At 37.2% G+C, this 15635-nt stretch overlaps 1 protein-coding gene across 1 annotated transcript; it reads left to right on the forward strand.

Annotated features, from left to right (window-relative positions):
- The first annotated feature begins 6 nt into the window (after positions 1-6).
- On the forward strand, positions 7-15525 carry scfd1 (sec1 family domain containing 1). Its single transcript, XM_052580795.1, has 25 exons — positions 7-104; positions 889-959; positions 1055-1143; positions 1238-1328; positions 1439-1561; positions 1732-1819; positions 1902-1991; positions 3286-3341; positions 3824-3909; positions 5078-5177; positions 5617-5756; positions 6253-6343; positions 6429-6502; positions 6994-7075; positions 7196-7292; positions 8279-8349; positions 9769-9848; positions 9972-10034; positions 10126-10201; positions 12012-12065; positions 13848-13900; positions 14228-14261; positions 14593-14658; positions 14742-14810; positions 15317-15525. Exons 1-25 carry the CDS (start codon positions 74-76, stop codon positions 15338-15340), a joined length of 1899 nt encoding a protein of 632 aa, XP_052436755.1. The 5' UTR covers positions 7-73; the 3' UTR covers positions 15341-15525.
- Positions 15526-15635: the final 110 nt, after the last annotated feature.

The raw sequence follows: 15635 nt of genomic DNA on the forward strand, positions 1-15635 counted from the left end.
CGCGTTCTTTCACGCGCACAGCTTCGCCGGTTGCCACGTCACCCTCACAGTCATCACTGCATAAACAGTAAAGATGGCGGCCTCCATCCGGGAAAAACAGACAGGTATGTTCATAAGCTTGCATTTATATCGAAACACTTGGTACTGTTAATATAACTGACATTAAGGATTTCCACGCGGTTCTTTAAATTTGTTTTATTTAAAAAAACACAATAATACCGAATAAATAACAGCTGAAATTGCTCAATCCTGTCAGTATAGCTGAGGATGCTAACTGTTTTGCTGGTTAACATCAGATGAATAAACGATTACTCTGCTTGTCTACATAAAGAAGCACTTGTGGTTTTGATAACTACATAGCTAACCAGCTTGTTAATGAAATATACCGCTATCAACATTACAGAGACCTGTCATGAATATGAATCAATATGAAATGATATGCTAGCTGAAGTCACTTAACGAAAAGTATGATGCTTAATATTTAGTGTTATAAAACAGTCAGGATCCTTATGTTACGTGTGTACTGTTTTATGCTGAACTTATTTATTTTCTTCTGTGGCTGACATTGTTCTTAATAGATATTGACGCTTTTCTGTGCCAGTGCTACTGTAGAAAATCATATTCGTCTTTATGAATGGGCGATATATGATTTGTTGATTAAAAATAGTGTGTTTATACTAATAAAAACTATATTGTTATTATTATTTTTTATTCAAATCCTGCCAATGCATGTTAATTCATATTTTTGATAAAATGAATTATGTACACATGCAAGTCTTTTGAAATACAATCAAGCAAATTGTTTTCTAAGATAATAAATTATTTTCTGTAGTGATTGAAGTGATTTAAAATGTTGATGGATTGTTTTTTTGATGTTTCTGTTCTCAGCTGCTCTGAAACGAATGCTCAACTTCAATGCCCCCCCTCTGAAAAACACAGCAGCTGAGCCGGTGTGGAAGGTAAGGGTGCTCAACACACACCTAGGTTTTTTTTTTTAATGTAAAATTTATAGTCATAATTTGCATAAACATTTACCCTTTGCTTTTCTTGTTAGGTTCTTATTTACGATCGCTTTGGCCAAGACATTATATCTCCTCTGCTTTCGGTGAAAGAGTTACGGGACATGGGCATCACTCTGCACCTGTAAGGATCTCTAAGATTTTGTTTCTTAAAAAAAAGAAAAAAAAAGGATTAGAGTGATTTGAATGATTGTTTGCTTTTTGCTTGCTTCCTCAAGCTTGTTGCACTCAGATCGTGACCCCATTCCAGATGTTCCTGCCATTTACTTTGTAATGCCCACAGAAGAGAACACTGACAGGATATGTCAAGTAAATATGTTCCCTAAATAATTCAGTCCGTCTTCTCGTCAGTCCCGTTCCGTGACTGTTGGTGAAGATCACAGTGTTTTAAAACTGATAGTTATTTTTCACTATCACAGGATCTCCGAAACCAACTATACGAGTCCTACTATTTGAACTTCATCTCTGCAATCTCCAGAAGCAAGCTGGAGGACATAGCAAGTGCTGCTCTAGCAGCTAATGCTGTAAACCAGGTGACCAAAGTAAGTCAAACACTCCTTATGAACGTCACTTATTAATTTGATTCAGTTTACTAGAAAAATCTTGTTTTTGTAAAACAGACAAGCTCTGTGAATTCCTGAAGGAAGGCAAATAACGTACTGCCCATATTTATTATAAAGTTCAAATATTAGACCGTTCTGGTCCTCCTCAGGTATTTGACCAGTATCTGAACTTCATCACACTTGAAGATGATATGTTCGTTCTCTGCAACCAAAACAAAGAACACATCTCCTACCATGGTAAGCTGCTAGAACGGCTTGAAGTATTAGTTTGATTTGTAATGTGAATGTTATTAATGCTACTACTGTTCTGTGCCCTCAGCAATCAATAAACCAGATATAATGGACACAGACATGGAGGCCATAATGGACACAATAGTGGATAGTCTCTTCTGCTTTTTTGTCACTCTAGGTAATTAATAACAGGTTTCATCTTTCCAATCTTTCCATGCATATACACTGCTGTTTAAAATATTTTTATTTTAAGGTTTTTAAAAAGAAGTGACTCATTCTTAGGCTGCATTTATTTGTTTTCTAAATGCAGTAATATTGTAAAATATTAATACAATTTTAATATAATTTAAAATGTTAAGTTTTCCTGTAATGCATACTAGTTTTCAACAGCCATTACTCCAGTCTTCAGTGTCACACTGAAGAAATCAGTTCAGAAATCATTCTAATATGCTTATTGTGAGCTCAAGAAACATTTCTCATTTTTTATCAATGCAGTTGATGGATAAATGAAAACTTAAGGAGTGTAATGTTTATTTCAAATAGAGATCTTTTGTGGGTGATGTTTCACTGTTCACCTTGGACAGTTTATTGCATACTTGCTGAATAAAGTTATGAATTTCTTTTAAAAAAAGTCTTACTAAACACAAGCTTAAAGCAGTAATGTGCAGTGACTTACAAGTTAGAAACATTTATTTGTAAATATTTCTGTGCCACTATGAGCACCAAATTAGTTGAATTAATGACTGATGATTTCAAACCAGATTCCCAGTCACTCCATCTGCCTTCCATTGTTTGGACAAACAGGTATTCCCATCAGATTCAGTGTGTTGATTACACTCTTCAAGGGAATCAAACAACAAATGGTTTACTTATAGTTGTTTATATGTTAAGCTGCCATTTAACATACAAAAAAAAAAAACTTATTCACCTATAAAGATGTTTTAGGACAAAAATGGAAAATACTTGCAATAACATGCAAAGACACAATCCATTCCTCATATGGAGATGTTCACCTCTTTTTAATCCACCTAAAATCTAATAAAGCAATGTTCTTTCATAGTACATGAAGTAACTTTGAAAATTATATTATTATTATTGACGAAGACTTGGTATTTAATCAAAATGACAAAGCAGGTTTTTTTTTAATAATAATTCTCTCATATCAACCATTAGTTCTAAACTGACATAAAGAGCCACTGGGTGGCAGAACCTTCCTAATATTGTTTTGTATATTGCTCAAAGGCAAAAATATTTTGATAATGCTTTAAATGTTTAAGTTACATTTATTTAATTTAATTTCTACATGACTTCTAGAATTGTATATGACAGAAACTTCACAATTCAAATAAAGTGCAATGGTCAAGTCTGTATTGTTGTTTTTGAAATCTGATTTTGTGTGTCTTGGGAGCTTGTGAGCAGATATTTAATGCACCCTCCTTTTGGCAGTACACTGAGCTTTCCTGTTATCATAGGTGCTGTCCCAATAATCCGATGTCCAAGAGGGAATGCTGCCGAAATGGTAGCCGTGGTAAGAGACTCACTGCTCTGTTTTTTAATGTTCCTCTGATACTTGCTTTACGACCAGTCTGAGACACCTTTGTCTTCTGTTGGGTAAAAAGCGGTTTGTGAATTCTAGAATAGAGTATTATTGAATGGCTTAAGTCATTTGATTATCATCTCAGCTCCTATACTAATCTCTGCATTATGGTGCATTTGTACATTTCATAGTCTGTGCACAATGTGCAAACTGATACTGTAGCTTTATTCAGTTTCACTGATGGTACAAAATTCCTCTTTGTTCCGTATGTGGGATTCGGTCCAAACTTGGCCTGCTTTCAATGCCGAGCTTTTAGATGATTAGTTTCAGCAAAGGAATGTCTCACTGTAATATAAGACAAAATTAACACCAGTCGCTCAGTTTATTGGATTAACTTATTTTATATATATTGTACAACTCAATTCTACTGGAATATTAGTAATGTTGCTTTAACTTTATTTTTTTCTTCTAAGAAACTTGACAAGAAACTGAGAGAGAATCTGCGAGATGCTCGTAACAGCCTGTTCACCGGAGACACCATGGGCACTGGCCAGTTTAGGTGGAGCGAAAACACTCACAATCTCCCACACCTCCATACAGCTGATTTAAGAGAATATTCATATTTGTTTGAGCTATAAATCTTTGATTTTAATATTACTGTAAACACTTAATCCAAGACAGAAATCCCTACAGATGAATCAGTGTTTCCCATAGGTTTACAGCTTTGTGGGGGGTAGGAGTGTGCTCACCTATGTATGAAATCGGTTTTATTTTCCCAAAATTCCATTTTATGATTTTTTTAAATGTTTTAATTTTTCTGTATTCTACTTTTTTCTGTTTACATTTTTATGGACTCATTTTTCGTTAAATAACATGTTATTAATCAAAAAGCATGTCTAATTAATTAAAATCATGAAACTTATACAATTTCACACCAATTTATTAAAAGTAATAAAAATAAATAAATAATAATAATACATGCTTAGGGTCCTATCAAATGTTTTATTTATTTTTCTCACCATTTGATTTATTGTTACCAAATTCTTTTGTTTTAGCATGTCTAATCATTTGAATTCATAAAAACAACTTAATTTATTCAAAATTATTCTTAAAATAGCCTTATGCATTGCCCCCCCCCCCCCCCCGGGTTATCAAATGAAAGCATAATACATTAAATTTATCTTTTAATTATTGAAATTTTAAACAAACTTTATTTTTGACCATTAACAATAAACAATGAAAGAAATGTTTTATGTTTATTATTCCTTAAAAATTATTTTTTGTATAATTGTATTAGTAGTAGTACTAATAGTATTAGTACTGTTATGTACATTCTACTGAACAATATATCTGGAACAATGTCTTAAAGTTAAACCAAACTTTTATTTTAAAGGGTTGATTTGAATACCTTTACATTTCTGTGTGATATGAGGCTAGTTTTACTAAAATGAAATGGTAAAATGCTAATAAAGTGACTCTGAGAGCTCCCCGGGCGCCCCCCTAATATAATAGCAGGGGAAACACTGTAAATAGATGACGAACAGATAGATGGGGAACAGTGAGATAGATAGATAGATAGATAGATAGATAGACAGATAGACAGACAGAACAGACAGATAAGTATATAGTCCTTTGCTGTGACACTTTAAGAGAACTCTAGAATGTAGTGAAATGTGTTAGTATTGGGCCATAAAAATATCCCTTCTTTCCCTCCACCACTCCCACAGTTTTCAGAGGCCACTGTTTGTTCTTGCCGATCGTAACCTGGATCTAGCGACTCCTCTCCACCACACATGGACGTATCAGGCTCTTATTCATGATGTGCTGGTGAGCAGAACCTAAAATAAACTTGCATGACCCACAATTAATTCATTTCTCCTTTTTTTCTATTAGTGTTAATGTAATTTATTTCCCAAAATGGAAACTGCAAACAGTTCCAAGTTGCTGCATATGGAAAGATGAAGCTATTGCAGTTATCTTATGGATGACATAGGGGTTTCATGAAATGTGGAATGTACGTGCTGGGTTGCTTTTTGTGCCAGTGATCATTAATCCTTTGGGTATTTTTTTTCCACCGTCCCAAAAATGCTTCTGCCTTAATATGGTCTCAATTCCCTGTATGGCAGCTGTACTCTCAGGGATTTTATTATGTATTAGGAAAAGTTGGTGTATATGTTATTTTAGCTTATTTGGTGTATATGTTATTTTAGTTGTGTGTTGATTCAGTTCTGTTGCATGCCAAACTGATATATCCCCTATATAATAGGACTTCCACCTGAACCGGGTCAGTGTGGAGGAGTCTCAAGGGTCAGAGGCCAGCCCAGCTGGAGCACGACCAAAAAAGAAAAACAAGAAGAGCTATGATCTCACTGGGGCGGACAGATTTTGGCAAAAACACAAAGGAAGGTAAACATCTACTGTTGGTCAAACTCATGTAGATCATTGTTGTGCATTAACAAATGTTTATAGGTGTTTTTTTTTACTTCTAGTATTCTGAATTGAAATCATTTGAACTGATGACTGTGTAATTAATATGTCTGATGTAACTTGTGTCTAATGTAAATTAATATGTCTGATGTTGCTATCCAAAGACCTTATTCTGTCCTAGTTTTGATTAAAGGGATAGTTCACCCAAAAATGAACATCTTGTCGTCATTTACTCACCATCGTATTGTTCCAAACTTGAAAGGCTTTCATTTTTCTGTGAAACACAAAATATAATGTTGTTTTTGTGCCCATACAATGGAAATCAGTGGGTCCAAAATGGGCTTTTTGAAAATGTTTTCGTTTCATTCCTGCTTTCAGGACTGTATCCAGCAGTTATTTACAACATCTTAATCTCATTTATTTTTAGCTTCTTCAGCATGGAAAGCATTTAATTCGTTTCTGTTCACCATTTCAGTCCATTTCCTGAGGTTGCAGAAGCTGTGCAGGAGGAACTAGATACATATCGAGCTCAAGAGGATGAGGTCAAACGCCTCAAGAGTATCATGGTAGGTTAATAAAGCTGATGCTAGACTGTATGTGATGGAATTGTTGCATGCTGGTTAACACAGATGAATGTGGTTTTCCTCAAAGGGCTTAGAAGGGGAAGATGACGGAGCAATTAGTATGTTGTCAGATAACACTGCCAAACTTACCTCAGCCGTCAGGTAAGAAGCTCCTCGTTAAAATGAAGTAATCAAGTATTTTTGTATGAAGGGACAATATGATGTATTGAACATGTTATTATCTACATGCACATTAATGATGGATCTTTTTTTTAAATAAATGAATGCCGGAATATTCATTAAATGATATTAATAATAATTTAAGAATAATACGCTTAAAATGATTCTTTCTATATATTTATAACATATTTCAAAATGTACAAAAAACTCTTTTAAGACGTGTTTTTTCTCAGTCGACAATAATAGCAGGTGATTTGTTGATCTGTCACATAAAAAAAAACTAACCTATCCAAAATTTTTATTCAATTATGTGTATGAAATGTATCCTGATATAATCTAAATTCGTCCAGTGCTTGTCTCATATTGCAGAAGATCTGTTTTACATATAAATTAATCATTGCACCTACCGCTGTACCCCTGCCTGACCCTACACATATAGAGGAGGTTAACAACCTGCTCCTCTCTCCAAACAGTTCTCTTCCTGAGCTCCTGGAAAAGAAGAGACTGATTGACCTCCACACCAACGTTGCCACAGCAGTTCTGGACCACATCAAGGTCAGTGCTCCGCGGGAAAAATGTTTTTCATCTCTTGGGTTACGTCTTCTCAGCACATTGTGTTATTTCTGTGAGGTCGGCCGGCATATTTCTCTTCTTAATTTGTCTTTCTGTCTTTAGAGCCGTAAGCTTGATGTGTACTTCGAGTATGAGGAGAAACTCATGAGCAAGTCCACACTCGATAAATCCCTGCTGGACATTATCAGTGATCCTGATGGTGAGTCTTCCTTGTGTTAAGCATTCAAGGCTTTTGGGTTCAGTCTCTAAAGCCTTTTTGGAAAGGATTTCTGAGTTTCCCACGTGAAGTGCAAATAAATAACATCTGATTGGATGAGCCCTGTTAGAAGCAATTGTAAAATAGCCAAAATATCAAGCGCATCCTTGACTGCACATCATTTTAATTTTATTCTACCAGTACTATATGCCACAAACCAATAATAATAATGCTAGGTAATAGAAATAATATTGATGAGGATATTAATAGGTTCTTTGATTAATTTGTGGCTTGGCAACTATGGCAATCTACACATTCTCCCTGACAACAGCCCATAATTGTGGTCAAGTCTCTGTAACGCTTGGCCTCAAGTGGCTTATTGCTTTAATAAGCCTTGGCTCGTCAGCTGCTCTTTGACCGTAATCCAAACACCACTATATCCCTCAAAGCATGGCATACTGCCTTACTGTCATAAAATGTTGTTTTACCAAGAACAGCCCCATCCTGAGAGATCAAACGAAACTAATTGAGTGAGTAACTCATACCCGCTTCCCCTAATGAGAGCCTATCCCACCCCTCACCCCTCGTCCTCATCCAGTCAGTATTCCAGCTTCGTGAACCGAAATACATCACATCCCTAGGGCGAAGCGGTCTGCTTTAAAGGCTCTCTGTGATGCTGCTAACACAGGATGAGATTTGTTTTCTCTCCTGCCAGCATTGTGAGGTTTCAAAAGGACACAGTTTCTTGATCTCCACAGGGTCCTCTGTAGGTCCATGGGCTTCTTATGAGTACACAGGAATGGCCACTAACTATAATGATAACGATCAGTTATTTTCTCAAGTGTCACAGTGCTTTATTGTTCCGATGAGTACAGCGTTTGATTTTCTGCTCACAAAAAACACACACTAACAAAATGTAGTTGTTCCGGAATTTAAAGTGACTGTATGCATTTGCATGATGATTGTATAAATGTTGTTTTTGTTGATAGCTGGAACAGCAGAAGATAAGATGAGACTGTTTCTGATCTACTACATCACTTCCCAGCAGCCCCCATCCGAGGTAAGGCGCCACACCATGGTCCCGAACAGAGAGTATACTATAAATATTTATCATGGTCAGCTCTATCCTGTAAGAAACTTCAGATCATAGCAACCTTAAAGGAACAATCTGGTTTCAGTTTAGTAACAATATTAATGGCATAATATTGATTTCCACCCAAAAAAGTAGTTTTCTTTAAAATCAAGGTTATTGTGACTTACCCTCAAAAGATTTTCAGGGGGATTTAAAGAGAATCTTACTTTTTTCTTAAAAGCACTTGCATGAAATGTTATTTGAGTATTATTTGAGCTGTCATTTCTACAGTGGTATGATGTTGAAGTAGATGACATTGGATGTAACTTGCACAGAAAAGGTTAGTTGCGCGTCTTGTGGCTGAACTAGTGAAACACAATTTTTCCTTCTTTAAAAAAAAAAAAAAAGGCTTGACGAATGGAGATTAATTTTTGTGGTAATCAGCATTATGCCCCAACTACTATCGCCTTTAAGAGTCCTAGATAAATAATCCTAAAACGTAGATTTGAGGTTGACTGTGGTGGGCTACCCTGATGTGCGCTTTCAGTAATACCACAATTTATTATAATCAGTGGCAAATGCATGGATTTCATTGTTTGGGGAGGAGACACACGGAGCCAAAAACATTCTGTCCATTCCCTATGAAGCTCAGCCCGGGTTTTTAAACTTTATTTTCAGACTCTTGTCTACAAAAGCCTTGTTGTTCTTTGGGACACATGCAGCGCAGATTTGAGGAACACTGACACCCTTTGATGCCGCGGCCAAGTGTTATTACTCTTGTACCTTGATAAAGCAGGATTGTTCAGCTCATGGCAAGATCTCTTTTGTGGGATGTTACCTAAACGGCCAAACAAATGACATTTTTGAGTTCTTGTGTACACTTCCGAAGGGACGGACCTTTGGGACCAAGCCTGGATGGACAATGTCCAAGTGACCACATTTCAACCCTGGAGAAACCGCACTGGCCTGTGCTGTGGGCAAGGGCTGTCATTCTCGATTATGTTTATCAGTGCAGGCTGAAAAAGCTTTGACTTTCCAAAAAATAATAGTATGCTCAGAGTTTGAACTATTTTTCCACGTCTTTTGGTTATCCCTTTCTTTCCTCTGTGTCCTCCTGAACCAGCGTAGGTTATTGTTGGCTGAGCGATTGCTTAAACTCCGAAAAAATTCATTTTGTTGTTTGTTTTCTGAGGCTGTAATGAGGTTGGTGACATGAAAACAGCCCTCTCACTCATGTGGTATAGACGACTCTGTCTCTTACAGGAACTAGAGTTCCTCCTTACCCTGATGAATGCTTATTGCTTGTGATCTATAAGTAATCCTTCATTCTGTAAAAACAAATCCTCTTAAACTATTGGATTTTAAGAGATGAGTTTTGAATAAATAAAGACAATTTGTTCGTTTCAGGCTGATCTAGAACAGTACAAGAAAGCCTTGGTTAATGCAGCCTGCGACTTATCCTCACTTAACTACATTAAGCAGTGGAAGTAAGTTCTGGCCATTGTCAACAAACACACCATAACACACTGTCACATTTGCCTAGTTACTACATTAAATTAAGTAGAAAGATGAGAACAGTAGTGCTGCAACTATTATAACCTCTTTTCCAGAGCTTTCACCAAGATGGCTGCAGCACCAGCCAATTACGGGAGCAGTGGAGTGAAACCAATGGGGTATGAAGCTACGATGAATTTAGTTCTCAAAATATGAATCCTTTTGTTGATGTCATATGTGTTTTGAATGCAATGACCTGTCATTTTTCAGACTATTCTCGAGGGTGATGAACACTGGCTCCCAATTTGTGATGGAGGGGGTGAAAAATCTGGTCCTGAAGCAACATGTAAGTATTTACCTAGACTGTATCTAAGGACCAGAATATGACAAATGCTGGGCTCTTTTTACTTAGTAAGCAACCACCCAGAACACCGCAGCAACTGCATATTGATGTAAAAAAACACCCAGGCTATTTAAGCAGCATAGTAAGTAATATGTAAAAAAAAATTCCCAGACAGCATACCAAGGAGCAGTATGCTAAAAATACCAAAAAGAACACCCTAGCAATTGCAATGTACTAGAAAACACCCATAGAAAATTATACTTCAGTTTCAACATAAGCTTTTATTGTATGAAATGCATACAGCTGCGCACATAGCTTTTCAAAGTCTGTAACACAGGCGCTCAACACGAGCACACTACAAAGTTTCACTCTTGTCTAGTGTCTGCGTTGTTTCTCTTCTGAGGTTATGGACGACTTTTGTAGCTGCAGGTGTCTCTTATCACCTCATACCAGCTTTTATCAACATGGGTGTCTGTTGTTGTTGCAGTCTCAAGTAGTTTGTTGTTGTTGTTGTTCCACATACCCTAGCAACGAATGCTTAAAAAAAAAACAAGTATACTTTTGGCTTAAAAACCAGGAAAGCAAAATAAAAACACGCTGAACACCTAAGAAACTGCTAAATGATGTGCATCGTGGCAGCAACTTGATGTAAGATTGGATAAAAAGTTTAATGTGATGAACAATAACAATAATGGCGATGTATTAGTAGTCATTGAGCAAGCAGCATTTTCATAAAAACTTAACAAACTCTGTTCTGCCCCCTTATTTTTTTTTTTTTTTTATATACACACTTCTGCTCCAACTTCTCTACTAGTCTTATTTGATACTGCAGTTCTACTGGCTTTTGTTCGATAAATCGATTGTGATGTTCCTTATTTCTAAGTTTCTCTAGATCAAAAGCATCTGGTTCTTTTAGGGCTGGGCGATATGGCAAAAACATTAAAATCTTGAGTTTCTCAGAACGTTTGACCAATTGACAATTGTCAACTTGAAAATGTAACTACAACATTATTCAAGTAACCTTTTCTTTATTATACCTCTAGTTAAAGAAAATTCTATTCCAAGTCCACCATAAATGAAGTTGTCAACATTATGTAAATGTTAAACAAATCACTTGTTAAATGTCTTTGCAGAAAATCTATGCATGAACTATAACTACAAAACTATAAAACTACAAAAAAAAAAAAAAGTCAAGGTAATTAAAATTCAAAAGGACTGAAGGTATTACAACAGTAGACTATTTTTAACTATAAATATTACAGCTTTTAGTCTGTCACTATAATGCAAACATGAAATATCAGACATACTGTATAGTTCTTTACAGGTATTGTATTCGATTGCGCTGCTTTTCCATAGTTTTTTTCTGTATAAACATGGACTGTTTGACTGTTGCCCTCGCACCTCTTGCAGCATCTCATGAATCAAACCGCATTCTAAAAATTTTACGCTCAATTTAAAAGGTCAGCCCCCATCTTCCAATTGTTATTATTATTTTTTTATTCCACTGCCTGCGTCACATCTTTGTCAGCACAAAAGCGCATTCATATTCTACCTCACAGAGCGCACATGAGCGGTTAATCACATGCACCGACATGTGGTTGGATCGTTCTTTTCTCTTTATTGTTATCACTGGAATTTTGTCAAATTGTCTTATTCTAACTTTTGGTAATATTTCTATTCAAAATCGCTATTCTTTGATTTCTAAAAAATAAAAGAATGGAAAAACATTACATTCGAATTAATCAAAAAAAATAATAATAGCCCTAGGTTTTTGTGGGGGGTTTATTATGATTCTAAACTGTTTCTTTCTTAGAACTTGCCGGTTACTCGCATCTTGGACAACTTGATGGAAATGAAGTCGAACCCGGTGAGTGTCCTTGTCTGTTTCTCCCTTTCCTTACATCCTTTCATCTTCTCCCTCATAAGCACAAATATTAGACATGTTTTGCTGATATATTAGTATGAAACTCTTTCAGTAATGAAGAATTTTGATTGTTAGCTCAAAGTCTAAATCTAAAAAGATCTTTACTGTAATTGTGTCCAGTGTGCACACAAGATTCTGTATCGCCAAGGTTGACTGCTTTACCTCCCACTGTGGATAAATGCGTATGACACTGCAGCGCTATGGGACACTGAATTTGCCCTGAATGAGGCACTGAAGAGGCACTTTCAGTGTGCCGAGACCTCAATCCAAGCAATCTGAGCTGCACAGTTAATGCAACTGTCTCAGCCAGGGGAACACCTGTGGAGAGAGAGGGAGAGGTTTTCTAGTGAGTGAACCCGAAGCGCAATGTATTAAGTTTCTAAGGCTGAGGGATTTGGAAGCAGTCTATTTGGGCTTTTCACCTTTGTGGGGCAGAACAAAGGTGCAAACCCCTAATGTGAGCAGCACAAGGGGGACGTCTCTACAGCAGCCGTAGCTATTTCATCCAAAATGGGATTGTGTTCTGCTATGCTCGAGGATCTCATTGTCTGCAAAACGTCTGTATATGAAGCATCAGGTATTTGAACACACTGGCTGTTTTAAAGTTATCATTGGATAGCCTTGAAGGAAAAATCTGCTTGAAACATTTCTCCCGATGCTTTGAAATCAACTGAAAGCCGGGACGGTGTGTGGGGAATGATTGATGCTGGTGTTTTATGAATGTGGAATTACCACAGAAGAGATGATGTGGCAATTATTTGACAGCGCCCTCGTAATAAGACTTCTAGGACTCCTTTCTATTTAGATGTCCTGAATTCTCCCAAAGCACCCTTCCAAGAACTGTCCCAGTGCGTTTTAAATATAAAGCGCTGTAATGGAGACAGCTAGCTGACATATAAGCTCTTGCAATCATTCGTTTGTGTAACAGCGGCCTTTAAGCTTCCCCTTCTCGTTCCTTGACATAAAGACCTTATTTCCTTCAGAAACACCCTTAGGGTCCCCCGACCTTCTCGCTCTTAAAAGCTGGGGTGGACAGATTGACATATCCTGTTACTGACTGGAAATGTTTCCCCTTCATTGCCCATAAACTTGAATTGAACATAACAGGATTATAATTTTCTCTGCTACTGGAATTTCGGTGCTCTGCACAATATGTCTGTTGTTGGGGAAGCTGGGCAGTTGAGCGCTACCGAATTTCCTGCCTCCAATGCTCATCACATAGCCCTCGCAGATGGGCCTGTGCAACAGGGTTGCAGTAATGTGTTCATCACTCTCTATTAATATTGAGCTTCGCTACCCGACAAATGTAAACTGATAGCAGAAAAATCTGGAGCATTTCACCATTTGGAAGTGCAACTGAGGTCCTGTGGGGGAAGAGACAGGCTTGGCCCATCCGATATGGAGGATGAGGAAGTAGGAGGCCATTGGCCTACGTCTCAGAGACAACTCTCTTCAATTTGTGTCGAGGCTCTTCAAAGCAGAGCAATGATAGTCTTGGTTTTTTGAGTCAAACTGGAGGACATTTTACTGTTTGAGGCTTCTTGAACCTTCTCAGATGAATGGCTGCTGGGAAGCGTTCGATCTTGATAAGCGTTTAATGTAGATAAATGAGGTGGTTTTTAGGACATGGTGATGTGGGGAGGGTGTGCTGAGTGTTATTTCATCCTTAATTTACTTACGCGCTCTGTAATCCCTAATGTTATGTGTTATGATTTTTTTTTGTAGGAGACGGATGACTACAGATACTTTGATCCAAAGATGCTTCGCGGAAGCGAGAGGTAGTACACCGAAGACGAAGACTAGGCTCCTTATACTTTCAAATGATACATCTCAGTGTTTGACTTGGTCCCACTGTATTCAAATATTATGTTAAAGGCATTTGATCCATGAAGGAATTCAAAATCACTGTCTTTATTGCATACACATAAGGCAGTATTGAAGTTAGGTAAATAACGGATCTGCACATCCTTGCCAAAGCTGTTACTTTCCACTGAAAATATTTAGAATATAAGAAGATCTGTCGTTTTTTTTCTTTCTACAACTATTGCCTATTTTCGCACTCTGCCAGTGATGATGAATTAATCCTAACTGTTTAACTCCCTCAGCTCCATTCCAAGGAACAAGAACCCCTTTCAAGAGGTGAGTATAAAAAGACGATATCTGAAGGTTGTGATTTTTACGGTGTGGATGCCGATACATTATCTTCACGCTTTGGTGCCCATGCACTGTAACCTGGCAGGGTTAATCTATGGCACAGATAGGCTTCTGTTGTTAGTGGAGATTAGGCCTTGCTGCTGACAAAAGTGAGCTGGAAGCCCAGAGTGTCTGAGATCATGTCTGTAGGACGCCATTTGATTCCGCCTGTGAAAATATTACAGGGTTTTATTCAATACAACGTGTTTGTACAGAACGCATTGAAATTCACGCATTATTGTGCTTGAACAGTTGATGACAGATTTTCATTTCACAGGCCATCGTCTTTGTCGTTGGTGGGGGCAATTACATAGAGTATCAAAATCTTGTTGATTACACAAAGGTATGGTTTCACACGTTTTGACATGTAAAATATGCTACAAGAACTTGGTTGGCTTGTGAGTGTAATGATTTCCTTCTCTACAGGCCAGGCCAGGGAAGCGGGTTCTTTATGGCTGTAGTGAGCTTTTCAATGCAGCCCAGTTCATGAAACAGGTATGACCGCTTCCCAGTGTTTAAAATGTCAGTTACCAGATAAAAATACAAGTTAACGTGTTTTCACATACAGTGAGAGAATTTAGTGAAAAATCAGATGCTTCACAATCCATTGCTCTAAAACCCAACCGATTATCGTTGAGTTGAAGGGAACAACACTGCTTTGAGTGTCTTGGAATGCTTTTTGCTGCTTGAAGCAAATCTATGTTGTACTTTGTCTCAACAAAGTTGACATCAAGTCATAACGTGCCTTTCCCTCTGTAAATATTTTTTTTTACATTTTGCCTAGTTTTTTTTGCCACATCAGTTTCTTGTTAATATACTTTTACCCCTTTGCTCTGAGTGAAAAAGAGGCGAGTGTTTCTTAATGTGGTCATGAACTTATATGCCACTTATATAACTGTTTGCTGAACATTTATTCAGTAGTAATCCTACTTTTGTTTAAATGTTGATGTGTTTATGGAGTATCAGAGTGGTTAACACTAAACCATTTAATTTCTCCACAGCTCTCCCTGCTTGGTCAGAAATAGGAGGAGCGTTGAAGTCCAGTTATCCACCCTTCTCAAAACTGGACTCAAGATCTCTTCAGTTGTACTCCATTAAAACCCCTTTAACTTCAGAATCACTCATATTACATGTACTTTATACTGTTTTCCTATACTATTTAATTCAATACTAAAGGTTCCCGATAATAAAGTCTTACGCGCCAGTTGAACTTTGTTTTCTTTCTTTGAGTCTACTTTGCGTGGGTCATCTGCATAGATTTAGACATTGTATGCCTCTTTATGGGCTTACCTTAAGTGGTTTGCTGACTGACGAGAACTG

The sequence above is a fragment of the Carassius gibelio genome, chromosome B17 (assembly GCF_023724105.1).
Source record: "Carassius gibelio isolate Cgi1373 ecotype wild population from Czech Republic chromosome B17, carGib1.2-hapl.c, whole genome shotgun sequence".
Taxonomy (NCBI): domain Eukaryota; kingdom Metazoa; phylum Chordata; class Actinopteri; order Cypriniformes; family Cyprinidae; genus Carassius; species Carassius gibelio.